The 13778-nt window shown below is 40.5% G+C and overlaps 2 protein-coding genes across 4 annotated transcripts in view; one reads left to right on the plus strand and one right to left on the minus strand.

Moving 5' to 3' along the window:
• Positions 1–810: 810 nt before the first annotated feature.
• Positions 811–2292, minus strand: LOC142852672 (uncharacterized). The gene is made up of 4 exons (XM_075977751.1): positions 2203–2292; positions 1699–1988; positions 1280–1602; positions 811–1181 (listed from the first exon to the last, which is right to left on the minus strand). Exons 1-4 carry the CDS (start codon positions 2290–2292, stop codon positions 862–864), a joined length of 1023 nt encoding a protein of 340 aa, XP_075833866.1. The 3' UTR covers positions 811–861.
• Positions 1459–13778, plus strand: part of Nipbl (NIPBL cohesin loading factor) — a 159347-nt gene continuing 147027 nt past the window's right edge. For all 3 annotated transcript variants that reach the window (XM_075975919.1, XM_075975921.1, XM_075975922.1), the window contains exon 1: positions 1459–1589. The gene's annotated coding sequence lies outside the window, so the exon portion shown is untranslated. The remainder of the gene's footprint in view (positions 1590–13778) is intronic.

A 13778-nucleotide genomic window follows, 5' to 3' on the forward strand; every position in this document is an offset into this window, starting at 1 on the left:
TGTACACATACGAATAAAACTTGAAGTTGACAACTTAATTCATTTAAAAAAAATAGTATGTTTCCTCCTGAGTAGAATCCGCTTACCTACTGGTACTTTTTACCTGAAGAACAGCCCCCTTTTACAAAAAGAAAAAATAGAGAAAGCTGTGTAGCGATGGAATTCCCTCTTGTCTTACAATAAGACACTACAGACAGGCCCGGTACTGTATGTCTATTCACATTTTGTACTCCAGCCTTGGCCAGTGCCTGAGTTTCAAACTAAAGAGGAAAACGTCGTCTGAAGTGCGCCGGTCCCCGGGTTCCGGTGCCCCGCGTCCGGACGGCCCCGGCTCCACCCACACCGAGACCGCCGCGCCGGAGCGCCCGGCTCCTCGCTCGCACAGCGTCGCCTACAGGCCTTAGCCCGACTATCAGGGATGAATCAAACCACCGTCAAAAAAGAGAGAGAAAAAAAAGCAAATCCATCAGCGCCCGTGTATTTCCAGAAATTAATGCATCACGATCACGATTCCAAACTCAGCCAGGCTGGGAGCCTTCCCCTCCGAGCACTGAGTCCTCCGCAGAAATAACACAGACGGATAGAGTCCGGCCGCTCCAAGGACGGGAGGCGTGCGATCCATCCATCACGGCTGCGGGGACACCGTTTACAAGGCGCACCGTCGGCATCCACCGGCCGGCCGGCCGCCCGAGCTCGGCTTTCCCGGGGCTGATGGCCGCCGAGGCAGGGTGCGCAGGGCGACCTCCGCTAGCCGCCGTCCGCGGCCTGTGAGGCCCGGAGCGCTCGAGACGAGCGAGCGCGCCCCGGCTGCTCGGCCACCGCACCGGCCCAGCGCCCGGCTGCTGTCGCCTCCAGGAGCGCTCAAGCCGGGGAGAGCCGGGCCCCCGGGCTACGCCGCCCGGCAGGAGCGACACCACAGGCGGCGGCGCCCGCGGCGGTCGTCCAGGGCGGGACAAGGACGCCGAGAAGAAACGCCGCCGTCACCGTCGCCGCCACCGAGGCCCCGGGTCCGCGGGAACCGATTCCTCTGAGGCCGAGCTGCGAGCCCGACTGGCGGCGACGGCGGCTGCGGCGGCGGCGGCGGTGGCGGAAGTGGAGTGGGGAAGAGGGGGTGGTTGTTAGTGTTTGGCGCCGGCGGAGGGAGTCATTCCTGCAGCTGCACTTCCGGTCGGCATTTTGTTCTGAGAGGGAGAGACGGAACGAGAGAGAGAGACACACACACAGGGCTCCTTCCCCCCCGCCTGCCCTCCCCCCCCTCCCTCCGTCGGTACCGACTCACCCGACACCAGCCAGCCGCAGGGAGGGACGCCCCCGCCGACAGGAGGATTGGTTCCCGGGCCCGCGGCGATGCCCCCCCGGTAGCTCGGGCCCCTGCTCGGGTGTTTGTGAGTGTTTCTATGTGGGAGAAGGAGGAGGAGGAAGAAGAAGCAGCGATTTGTCTTCTCGGCTGGTCTCCCCCCGGCTCTACATGTTCCCTGCACTGAGGAGACGGAAGAGGAGCCGTAGCCACCCCCCCTCCCGGCCCGGATTATAGTCTCACGCCACAGCGGCCTCGGCCTCCGCTCGGATTCAGACGCCGATTCGCCCAGGTAAATTCCTGCTCTTTATTTCGGCGGCGGCTCCGGCGGCAGTGGCGGCGGCGGCGGAGGCGCCGGCGCCAGGTCCTCAGCGTTTCTCCTCCTCTCTTCCCCTCCCCGCCGTTTCCTCAGCGGCCCCAGGTCTCTTCCACGGGGCGAGTCGAGAGTTCGCTCCTTCTCCCGGCGGCGGGCACCCTGGGTGGCGGCGGGTTGGTTCCCCCCTCTCGCCCGGCCGGCTTGGGTGACGGGGAAACGGGGGCTCCTGCCGGGCGGCCGGGGAGGCGTAGGCCCGGCGGAGAGTGCAGGCCGCGGGCCAGCGGAATCTACTTGAGCTCGGGGATTAGGAGAGCTCCGGGCTGAGCGGAGCGACGGCTGGTCGGTGACAGGCCTCGCCCGGGAGAGGAGCCGGAGCTAGTGAGGAGGCGGAAACAATACAACTATCGGCCAATGTGCCCCGATCGTCCCCATATTTACAACTTTCCCGGTCCTGGAGTGGGGAACGTCCCAGTGAAACAAACAACCCCCCTTCTTCCCCCTGTGACCCCATGAAGGGAGGAAGTAGTTTCAGTTAGTGAAACAAACGTAAATACTCAGACCCGGCTCCGGTGGGAATGCTCTGCCAAACTTGTTTGGAGGTTGGAAAGTTAATAAAGCCTCGTTTTCTTTGTAGAAGGCTCAAACCGTCCGCATGTATATTTAATATAGAAAAAGCCATAGCGTAGTAGACGCGGCACCTCCTCGCCCGGGAGCTTTTCTGTTGTTTGACAGTGTGTGTTGCACATGGACTTTATATTCAGAGCTAAGTGTAAAGTACTTGACAGGTATACTCTGCCACTTTGGATTTGTGTGTGTTATGTAAGGATAATTTTACATGACTGTACATGAAACCCCCAGGTACTTCCTAGCCTAAGCGTGTGCAGGCTTACAAAGAATTGGAAACGTTCTGAGCTTAGGCCGAGATAAGGATGAAACCTATTTCCTTTCAAAGGATAGAAGTTAAGTTACTCTTCAGTTCTTTAGGAGGTTTTAAAACACACACATACACAAGTAGAAGGGGCCATCCTTTCTTGTCAGGGCAGATCTTCGTGAGGTCCCAGGATTGTCATTGGCTGTTTGTACCATGATGTTTGACTGTGTAATGAGCGAGGTGTCATTTTAATAGGTCAAATGTATCTGTAAATGCTGGAGACAAATACCAGTTCTGTACCTTAACAAGCTCTAGTTCACGAGGAAGGCAAATGTTGGGCGCTTGTTTGTGGCAGCTTCGGTAATGGAAGTTGGCGTGAGATGGAAATACCTTTTTTTTTTTTAATCGTCAGGCTTTACAGATTGCACAGAAAAAGAAATGTCCCGTTTGCTATTTTGTTTCTTACTCGCTGAAGGAAAACTCATTCGTTAAAAGGAAGCAGCACTTCGGTAACATCCCTTGTTGTAATAGTAATGGTTAAATTTTGTTTTAAGTGTTTTGTGTCTTAAGTTTTTATCTCTGTTGATGGAATAAGTAACTTTTCTGCTGGTTACTTTTGAGTTTAACATTCTGCTTTAAAAAATTGTTCCCCACTTCCTGCAAACGTATGGATACATGTTAAAAAGAGTGAAGTTAATATAGCTGTCACGTACTAGGCATGTTTTTAATGCTATAAATCCGTGTAGTAGTCAGTAGCGTGTCCGTGATTTGTATTGGTCGGGGAGCAGTTTGAATTTTAAAAAGCCTGAAGCTCCTGCTGAGCCCCAATCCCGGCCTCCCTCCCTCCCACTAATCTCCCATTCCTGTCTTTGTGCTGCCTGCTCCTGTTCGACTCTGTTTGCTACGGGGCCTCTGGCCTACGGGGGTGAGGGGGGTGCTGGTAGGGGGTGTGCCAGGAGGGAATGCCTAAATGAGGAAGACTTCCCGGCTTGAGAAAGCAGAGGGCTTGGTGTTTGGGGGCGGGGGCATGTAAAGGGTTGGGCAAAGGCGTCATTAAAAATTTTTTGAAAGGCCCTGTGATTATCTTTTCACCTTTTGATTAAAAAGGAACGGTGTGTCAAGAAATGAACCTATTTCATGAAAGATAATGGGGAAAAGAGTACTTCTTGCTTAGTTTTCATAAACAGGGGCAACTTTATTTAGTTTTATAAGTTCCAAGGAGCCTTATGCAGATGTTTGAATCAGTCTAGTAGATATCAGTGTGATTGACATATTTTTTTCTTAAGTCTTTGCAGTTAGATTACAGCTAGTCCCTTCTTCTCATCTTATTATTCCAGTTCTACATCTTTTGTAATTTGTAAGTAATGTTCAGTTAGTGATGCTTTCATTAGAGCTTGTAAACACTTCTTTAAAGTTACTTGGAAATACTTTTGTTTGGCTCAGATATAGATTGTTTTTAAGGGAGAAAATTTAATTCTTGAACTTTCTTTTCTGGGTAATTTAGTTGGAGATAACAATTTACGTTTCATGAAGGATTATGGGTAATCTATTGGAAGTCACCTGCATTGGTTAAGATGTTCACCAATGACAAATCTCTTGCTCCTTTTCTCTGTTTAATTCAGTGAAAAGATAACAACCACCAAACATTCCAGTAATTTTATCATTCTGGTTACAGTATTTGGAGAAATATTCTTATTGAACAGGCGTGTTCCTAATATCCTAACATCAACTCCATGGCTTTCCATTTTTGAGTATGCAGTTACCAATATAACTTGGAAAGAAAAACAACTTTAATGTAAATAATGAAAATCTAGTAAACCAAAGTTGAAATTAAATACGTAATTACTCTCAGCATTTTAAGAAGTATGTTTGGGGTGCTTTGTAAGGTCACTCATCCCATTTGTTTACTGAAGATATTTGAATGTACTTTTGAACCTGTGCTAAAAATTATTTTACTGATGCCTATATTTTAGAAAAAAAAAGAGTGGTGTATTTGAAGAAAGATTAAGGCTTTCAGTAGGGATGAAAATGAAGATTTTTACTATGGTAGTAAACAGTTTTGGTTCTGCATAGTGATTGTTACTAAGATTTTAAAACATGAGCAGAGCTATACCAATTGATGTGCGAAAGCTTTTTTATTTCAGCCATACTACTGAACTCAAAAGTGTACTTTTAAGGCTTTCTAAATGAATTTCTTATTTAATTTTTATACTGATCTGTCATCAGACTGTCATAGAAACATATGACATGTCTGTATTAGATTTTGACACAGCCTATTATACTTTTACTTTCTCAGAATAAGACATAACAAAATTAAGTAAAGACTAACTTTGAGTTTTTTATAGTGTTCTTTATCTCTCTTGCTTATTAAGAAAAGCATAATTTGAAAATACTTCTAAAATTTTAGACTAATATTTCACTTTTCTGTTGAGTTATTGGGAGATCTGGAGGTAAATTCCTTTGAGAGAAATGTAGTTTCTGTTCATCAAGGTACTAACTAGGTTCTTTTAAAGAAGCCTAATTAATTATTAAGCTTGAAAATGCTTATTTTAATATTCTAAGCATACTAAGTTTGTTTTGATGGTGATTTATGCTCTTAAAAACTTTAGAGATAGTTTTAAAATATACTATTTCCAATAGTTATCTTTTGTAATAATATTTTGTGTTTTTAGAATTTTTCAATCTGACCTGAATTCATTTATAGATATTCTTATGTTCATCTGAGAAAAATGACTGGTGTGATTATTTTTTAATAGAAAACTTCACATGGAGACCAAGTGATTTATACACACACAATGAATGAGTTAAAGGAATTTCCTATTAATATCTTTTATTAGATTATGTTTCTCTAAAACATGTCTGCACTCTGGTCTTCAAGTCACATATTTCATAGTGGTAATACTACATCATTTTTTTACTTTTTTGAATTATCCATGTTCAAGATAATCCCTCCCCCCTTTTAATTTTAAAAGAGATGGTATCTGTTTTTCCTGCTGGTTGTATTTTTTTGGTGTGAACATACTACTTTGCCATACATTAGTATGTATGTTTAAACTGCTGGTTTTATTTTCTTATGCACCTACTATGGATTTTAAACGATATGTAACATTTCCTGAGTTGTTTGCGTTTTATTTTTAAACACGACTATAGTGGAGTTTTAGTGTTTACTTGATTTTCGCACTTTAAAAACCCATTTCTTTCTTCTTAAAGCCATCATTCCCATTTTAAAGCATATTTTGTATGATTAGAATTTTTTCTCTAAGGAAATTAATTAATAAAAGTGATTTTAGATATTTGTAATATGTGTAATTTTGTTTGGGTAAAAACCTAGGGTTAATTTTAATGAGTTGAGTTTTATGAGATTGCATTATCCTTTTTAGGCCCAAAGTGATATTTAGAAAGGTTATTTAATAACAAGAGTATTGTCAACTAAGAATTTTTCTATAAGATTTTTGATTGCCTATTATTTGTCAGGAATTGTGTTAAGTGTGTCCCCCATAATATTGTTTAATTCTAAAAAATATGTAAAGAAGAAGCAGTTATTCACAACTTAAAGAAACTGAAGTTAGGAACCTGTACGAGATTGCCATAGCTATATAGTTTACAAATAATTGCCTTGACATACATTTGTTTTCTGAAGTTTAAGCTTCTACATCTTTAGTTTGTAAAAATCTTGTATTTCTTTGATTTCTCAGTTGACTTAACATTCACAAGCTATATAGTTGAAGATAGATGGAATGGAATTTGTGTCCTGTACACATGCTACTTTTGAAATCGGGCTTTAACTAGCTTTTTAATTTTGTTAAGTGGTCTGTGTATTTTTTACTTAAGTTTTTTTTATATTGGATTGGAATTGTCATAGTATCTATTTTCAGAAAGGGAAAAAATAGCATTAGAGTTACTTCATTCTTAAGAATGTAAATGACCAACTAACTGTAGTATAGAAGATAAATCTATACATTAATATGACTAACTTTTTTTTAAAAAAACAGCATTTATGTGGTTGTCAATGTCGATCCTTTCAAAATCGCCCACTTGATTGTGTACTTGTTCCAAAGCTGTTGTCATTACCTAAGTTTGTGGGAATTTTGCCTTGTTTGTCTTGCTTGGTTGTAAGCATAGTCTTATTAGGAAGCTCTCAAAGGCCGGGCGATGGTGGCGCACGCCTTTAATCCCAGCACTCGGGAGGCAGAGGCAGGCGGATCTCTGAGTTTGAGACCAGCCTGGTCTACAGAGCTAGTTCCAGGACAGGCTCCAAAGCCACAGAGAAACCCTGTCTCGAAAAACCAAAAAAAAAAAAAGGAAGCTCTCAAAGATCCACCTGCCTCTATCTTTGAGTACTGGGGTTAAGGTGTGCACCACTATAGCCATGGGGAACCCTTTTTCTACTACTCAGCAAAGCATTTGAAACACCAAATTCTCCTTTTTATGTTCCCCCATTTTTAGTCCTTTTTTTTTTCACTTTCCTGTCAAGACAATGTTTTCACTATATAATCTGCCTGGGATTCCCTGTATAGACCAAGCTGATTTTCCTGCTTCTGCCTCTCCAGTTCTAGAATAAAGGCGTGTACCACCACACCCAGCACTGAAGTAGGCTATTAAAAAAAATCATTATGATGACTTTTTATTTTCAGGAGGTGGATTTGAGTTAAATACAGGAAGGAAATAAAATTAATCTTTTTCAGTCAGGTGTTATACCTTTTGATTTGTGGTACTTGGTTTTGTTCTGTTTTTTTGTTGTTGTTGTTGGTGGTGGTGGTGGTGTGTGTGTGAGAGAAAGACAGACAGACAGAGAGACAGACAGAGGAAGAGAAGAGGAGGCAGGGTCTCACTGTGTACGGCTGGACTAGAATGTACTGTGTACACCAGACTGGCTTGGATCCTCTTGCCTCTTCCCACAAGTGCTGAGATCATAGGTTTGCTCTACCACACCTGGTAGAAATATTGAATGGTTTTCATGTACCAGAAAACTCCTCTGGAATCTTTACATTGTCTCAGTTCCCTGAAGTTGACATATTATAAAACTAACTTCTAGGATGACTAAGTGCCTAGCTCAAGGTCACAGGATAAAGTGTGAAAAGTAGAAAAAGGATTCCTGATACTGTGTATCATTTTAAAACTATCCAGTTATTTAGTGAAGCTGTAGTATTCTTGTTTTACAAACATGGAAACAAACTTATCATGTTTAAAAAACTTGTTCTAGTGGCAAGCGTTAAGGAGATTCCAAGCCAAATATTTTTAATTCTAGAACACTTCTATTCCTTGCATTCTTCCATCTTGCTTCTTCAAAGTTTACAGTTGTTTATGTGTATGGATGCTTTGTCTGCATGCATGTCTATGCATCATGTGCATTTATGGTTTCCATAGAAGAAGGTATTGCATCCCCTGAAATAGAAGTTTCAGCCTGTTGCAGGCTGTTAGTTACATGGGTGCTGGGACTTGAACCTGGGTTTGGTGGAAGAGCTAAGTAGTGCTCTTAACCGCTGAGCCGTCTCTCGAGCCTGAAAATAGTTTTTAATGAAAAGAGAGTGGGCTTGGTTATAAAGAAAGCATTTTTTTTCTTGTATAGCTTATAAAGAAAGCCTCAAAATAATTTGTGTGTGTACTGTTTGGGTTCTGATCCAGGGCCCTGTCATACTCAGCATGTGCTCTTATCACTGAACTATATCCCTAGCCTCCTCAAAAGAGAAGAGTTAAGTTTTGATAAGCTATAGCTTACTTGTTACTAGATAATAGTCTTTAAAATACTTTTTTACTATCCACTATGCATACCTGTATATATACATATGTATTTAAATAGGGTATTGATTTTTAAATATGTAAACCATATAATTAAAATATATGTGTAGACTAGCTCTTGAAAATGTCAGCTATTTTATTTTCATGACTTTGTTGCAGTTTTTAATTACTCTAGGAAAATAATAAGTATCAATTTTTCCAAGAATGTTTTGCTAACTTGTATCAAGCATCATTTAACATGGATACATTAAACTTTAAAGTTACCTTTTTATTTATATTTGCCTTTTATCAGAAAGGAAGCACTTGAAATATGCAGAAATTAATCTATTAAAAATGTATCTGTTTTTACTTCTTTTGAGAAATACCAAAACTGTGAGAAAATTTGAAATCCTGATTTCCTTTTTGATACTGTTATATTTAGGTTATTTATTTTCTCCATTCCAAAGAATCATGTTGTCTTAAACAGGTGAAATACATACTTGTTTGTATGTGACTGTTACTTTAAAAAAAAATTGTATTCTTCCAGATACTTTAAATGTAACTATTTCTAAAGCGGTACTAAAAGTCAGGACGTGGTTTATCTTAAAAATGTTTATGGTATTTGTTATTTTCAAAACAAAAAATGCCCTTAAATTATTCATACCAAGGGAATATATCACAAAGTTACCCCACACTGCTGCTTTAAACCCTTTAAGAATTTTAAAGCTGGGCTTCTTAAACTTTTTCTACAAGACATTATTATGTAACCCTGGGATATATAAGCATGTAAATCAAATATTTACTGATAATAAATTGTAAACATTGGGGCTGGAGAGATGGCTCAGCAGTTCAGAAGTACACTGGCTGCTCTTCTAGAGGTCTTGGATTCGATTCCCAGCACCTATATATGGCAGCCAACAACCGTCTGTAACTCTAGTCCCAGGTGGTCTAACACCCTCTTTTGGCCTGTGTGGGCACTGCAAGCATGTGGTGCACAGACATAAATGCAGGCAAATGCCTACACACAGAAAATAAGTAACTTTAAAAATAACAACAAAACAAAATGAAATTTATTTTTAAACAATTCTTTGGGATATATACTATTTTCCCACCCATTAAAGACTAAAGCAAATTTGCATGCTAAAGTGATGTATATCATTCTTGTTTTTTTTACAGAAGTGATTAAATCTTCCTTGAATATTTGATATACAGGATCTAATGTCTTCAGACTTGTATTTTTTGTTTTGTTTTTATTCCAAAGACAAAGTCTTGCTATGTATTTCTGGCTGAGCTGGGATTTATTATGTAGACCGGGCTGGCCTAAAACTCAATGAGCTCTGCCTGTCTCTGTCTGCCTCTGCCTCCTGAGTGCTGTTATTAAAGCAGTATATCACCACACACAAATCTCTTCAGCTTTTTAAAGAGTTGATCAATATTTTGATAACCATATACACCAAGAGCACCACCTTACGTAAATAATTAGTACAGAATGGTAAAAGTATGGATAGGGTCAGTTGTTGGAAATTTGTCCCTTTTTCAATGACAAAAATTTTATAATGACTGGTTACAAAATTCAAGGCAGCAACTCAAATAGTAATTTTTAAGATATAATCCAAAATAAAACTAATTTGATACATACAATCTGAGAAATATGGTTTGAAAGTATTAGAAGTCTTGTTTTTTATGGTCAAACCATTATTTTTCTATACTTAATATGTACTCAAAACACTGCAGCTTTTAGAACATGTTATTCTGGAACAATGTGGTGTGATGACTGCACAGTGCAAACAGTGTGTGCTGCAATGAGTCAATGACACAGGTGAGCACTGCAGGAAAACCCTCGCTGTCATCCGCATGTGGCTTTGAATTCAATTTTGGTTGCTGTGTAGACAGAAACCTTTTTTGTTGCTAAATTCTTCACAGCACTGTATTTAGTTCACTGACTTCTTATGGAGCTGCAAGGAGCTACTGAAAACATTTTTTTTTTTTTTTAATTTTCGAGACAGGGTTTCTCCGTAGCTTTTTTGGTTCCGGTCCTGGAACTAGCTCTTGTAGACCAGGCTGGCCTCGAACTCACAGAGATCCGCCTGCCTCTGCCTCCCAAGTGCTGGGATTAAAAGCGTGTGCCACCACCGCCCGGCTTGAAAACATTTTTGACTTGCCCTTTATCTGATAGTATTATGGTTTGCCAGTTTCAACTAAAGAAATTGATCGTCTAGGTATAGGCTTTGTATATGGAGTTCAGCTTTTCTGTAGTAATCTGAGCGGCGGGGCTGCGTCCCCAGCACCCCAGCCGCCTGCTAGCTTATGCCTCGAAATAATTACACAGACACTGTATTCTTTTAAACACTGCTTGGCCCATTATATCTAGCCTCTTCTCGGCTAACTCTCACACCTGGACTAGCCCATTTCTAATAAAGTGTGTAGCACCAAGGTGCGCTTACCGGGAAGATTCTAGCCTACGTCCATCCTGGGCCGGAGCTTGATCTTGTCTGCCTCAGAGAGCAGAGCTATCGCATCTGTCCGGGAGAGGGGAGCATGGCGTCTCTGCTCCAGAGCGCAGAGCTGTTGAGTCTGAGCTCACTTCCTCTTCCTCCCAGCATTCTGTTCTGTTTACTCCACCCACCTATGTTCTAACCAATAAAATGGGCCAAGGCAGTTTCTTTATTAGCCAATGACCTTTCTCCATCACTTTTCCTTGTTAATGGCCAAATTGAAATTTTACATGGGTTAAATTAGGCATAGCTCGTTATAAGTAGTAGTTCTGTTCTTTTAAAAATATGATACAAAGAACATTTTTTCCAGGGCTTTTCTTATGCTTTAGAATTTGAGAATGAAAGTTGAAATGTAATGAGCCTGAAAGCTGCTGTTGTTTCTCCTTCTTGAGGAGAGATCTGGAGATGCAGCATCCCACAGCCTCTGCTCAGGTTATCCTGAAAGCCATATACGACCTTTTATTCTCTGCCTGAGTGAAATGTCTGCATAGCATGTGGAGTATAGGTGGTAGAGTCAGCGCATTATCCATGGAAATGTTTGTCTGTGTTCCCACTTGTCTATATATGCTTTGCTTTTCAAAATGTTAAGTCAGTGAGTGCTCTTTTGTGAAAAGTAAAGCATTTCTTGAAAACATTCCCTTGATCATTTATTCCGTCTCACAGCATTTGTACAGCTTATAACATACCTGTAGAGGAAATAATTTGTTTCTGTGTCCCTTCACCATATGGTGGTATCCTTCCTGCTTAGGCATTTGGTAAAGTTTTGTTGAATTGTTTAGCTGAAATTGAGCTGCATCTTTTATTCCATGCCCTCTCCACTTTCTTTTTCACTTCCTCTTCCTTTCCTTTCCCCTTTCCTTTAAGCACTAAAGTACTGAGATACAGCTCTTGCCATGTATAGTTCTTAAAGATCTGTTTCTAAATCTGTGAGTAGCAATGGCAAGTTTTTTTAGTCAGTTTCAAAATACTGTTTTCTTGACTGCGGGTATGTACTTGAGCCTTCTTGCCTCTGGGATAAGAACTTTTTATTTACATGCATCCCTAGTACTACATGAATAATATAACTTGCATAATAAAAATGATAGAATTCCTTTCTCAGCTCTCAGGACTGTATAGTATAAGAAACACCCCCCCCCTTTGGTTCTAGTCCTTTGGACTACATAGTGGAAGTACTTTAGTAGGTTTTATTTTAAGAGAGTAGTTATCTCATTACTTTGTTTTAATCTTAACATACTTTTAAAGTTTTCTTTGCTAACTCAGATATTATATGTAATGATATTAGGTTGTGGTGAGAAATGCATTACTGCATATAAAAATGCTTCTCAACTGAAATGGTTATTTGATAGCTGCATTAAAAAATTAAGGTAGATTTACTGAGATAATTTATGCCATAAAAGTCATTGTTGGGTCCAGTTCAGTTAAGTGAGTTTTGGTGGAACATTAATTAAATCTTGTCACCTACTACTACCATGGGCAAAGTATTTTTATTCTCTTAAAAGTATCTGTGTGTCCCTTTGTGTATAGTTTCCTAACTCTATCCCAGTCCTTAGCAGTATGTCTGATTTTGTTCTTATAGCTTTGACCTTTTCTAGAATACCATATAAATGGAATCATATGGTACATAAAACATTACATGTCTTGTTTCTTTCACTTAGCAAAAGGCTTTTGGGATTCATTCATGTTTCTGTGTATCAATAGTTTATTGGTGAGTGAATTTTGAAGTTAGGTTTAATGTACTCTTTGATGGCTTTCTTATGAAAGTATTATCAAAAACTAATACTTGAAACAGTGTGCGTAGTTTTCTCAGAGCTTAGTGGCTTTATTATTAAATGTTATACTTTTGCGGTTTTTACCCATTACCTCCTCGAATCTAGTATAATTGGCATTATTATTAAATGGCATATATTAGTACATGCTGTTAGATCAAATACTTTACCAAGTTAGGTGAAGTAGACATTACTCTTTCTCATCATAGGGGAAATAATTAACGTTATGTATTTGAAACTTTTAGCAGGTGGATTTTAGAACAAGAAATTAGGGATGATGTAGTAATTAACTAAAACTGAATTTACTGTTTTGTTTGTTTTTAAAAGACATATTTATATATTTATTTTGTAAGTGTTTGCTTGCATGTATGTGTACTGGGTGCATGCCTGGTGCAAGTAGAGTCCCGAAGAGGACACTGGATATCCTGTAACTGAAGTGACGTGAAGTTGTGAGCTGCCATGTGGCTACTGGGAATCAAACCCTGGTGCTCTTAACCCCTGAGCCATCTCTTTGTTTAGCCATCAAAACAAATTGGTTTGTTTTGAGACAGGGTTGTTAGTTAACTGTGTGTTAGTTAACTGTGATGTTCTGGCTGACTTGGACTTCAGTATGTAACCCATGCTGACCTCAAACTGAAGCAATCCTCCTGCCTCACTTCCCAAGGCACTTACAGGCACTACCCACCACACTGATAGTTTACATTTTATTTAAGTTTAAATGCATGATAAAAATAAAGCATATATGACAGTGAGGAAAATCTGTAGTCTTCCTGTAAAGACTAAAGTTGGAGAAATGGTGTTGTTTACTGAAAAGTGGAGGCAGATAATGAAAAAAGTTATTCAAGTTGTTCTTTGCTTATTTTATTTGACCTCCCCATCCCAACTCTAGTTTTGAAATAGGTTCCTTTTGGGGGGTTAGGAATCCTTTGTGTGTGTGTGTGTGTGTGTGTGTGTGTGTGTGTGTGTGTGTCTTTCTCCTCCATTTAAAGAAAAAAAAAGATTTCTGTTTATGTGTATTTGTGGACATATACATGTGTGTGCAGGTTTCACAGAGGCCAGAAGAGGAGCTGGAGTTATAGGCAGTTGTGAGTCTTCAAATGTGAGTGCTGGGAACCAAACTCAGATCCTCTACAAAAACAGCACGTGCTCTTAGCTGCTGAGCCATGTCTCTAGCTTCTGCCCTCCCAATTTTAGACATGTGTGTGTATGAGAGACAGAGACAGATACAGACAGACAGACAGAGGCTGACTGACTGTGTAGTTCAGGCTGATCTTGAACTCAGATCCACCTGTTCCAGGCTCCCTGGTTGATAAAA

Source organism: Microtus pennsylvanicus, chromosome 6, assembly GCF_037038515.1.
Source record: "Microtus pennsylvanicus isolate mMicPen1 chromosome 6, mMicPen1.hap1, whole genome shotgun sequence".
NCBI lineage: Eukaryota > Metazoa > Chordata > Mammalia > Rodentia > Cricetidae > Microtus > Microtus pennsylvanicus.

Bases quoted from the DNA above. Each gene is read 5' to 3' on its own strand.
- LOC142852672 (XM_075977751.1), bottom strand. From the start codon at position 2,292: ATGGCTTTTTCTATATTAAATATACATGCGGACGGTTTGAGCCTTCTA. The intron at 1,603-1,698 runs GCGGGGAGGGGA...GCCGAAATAAAG, and splicing joins CTGGGGCCGCTGAGGAAACG to AGCAGGAATTTACCTGGGCG. The intron at 1,182-1,279 runs GTGAGTCGGTAC...TCTCCCTCTCAG, and splicing joins CTGCGGCTGGCTGGTGTCGG to AACAAAATGCCGACCGGAAG.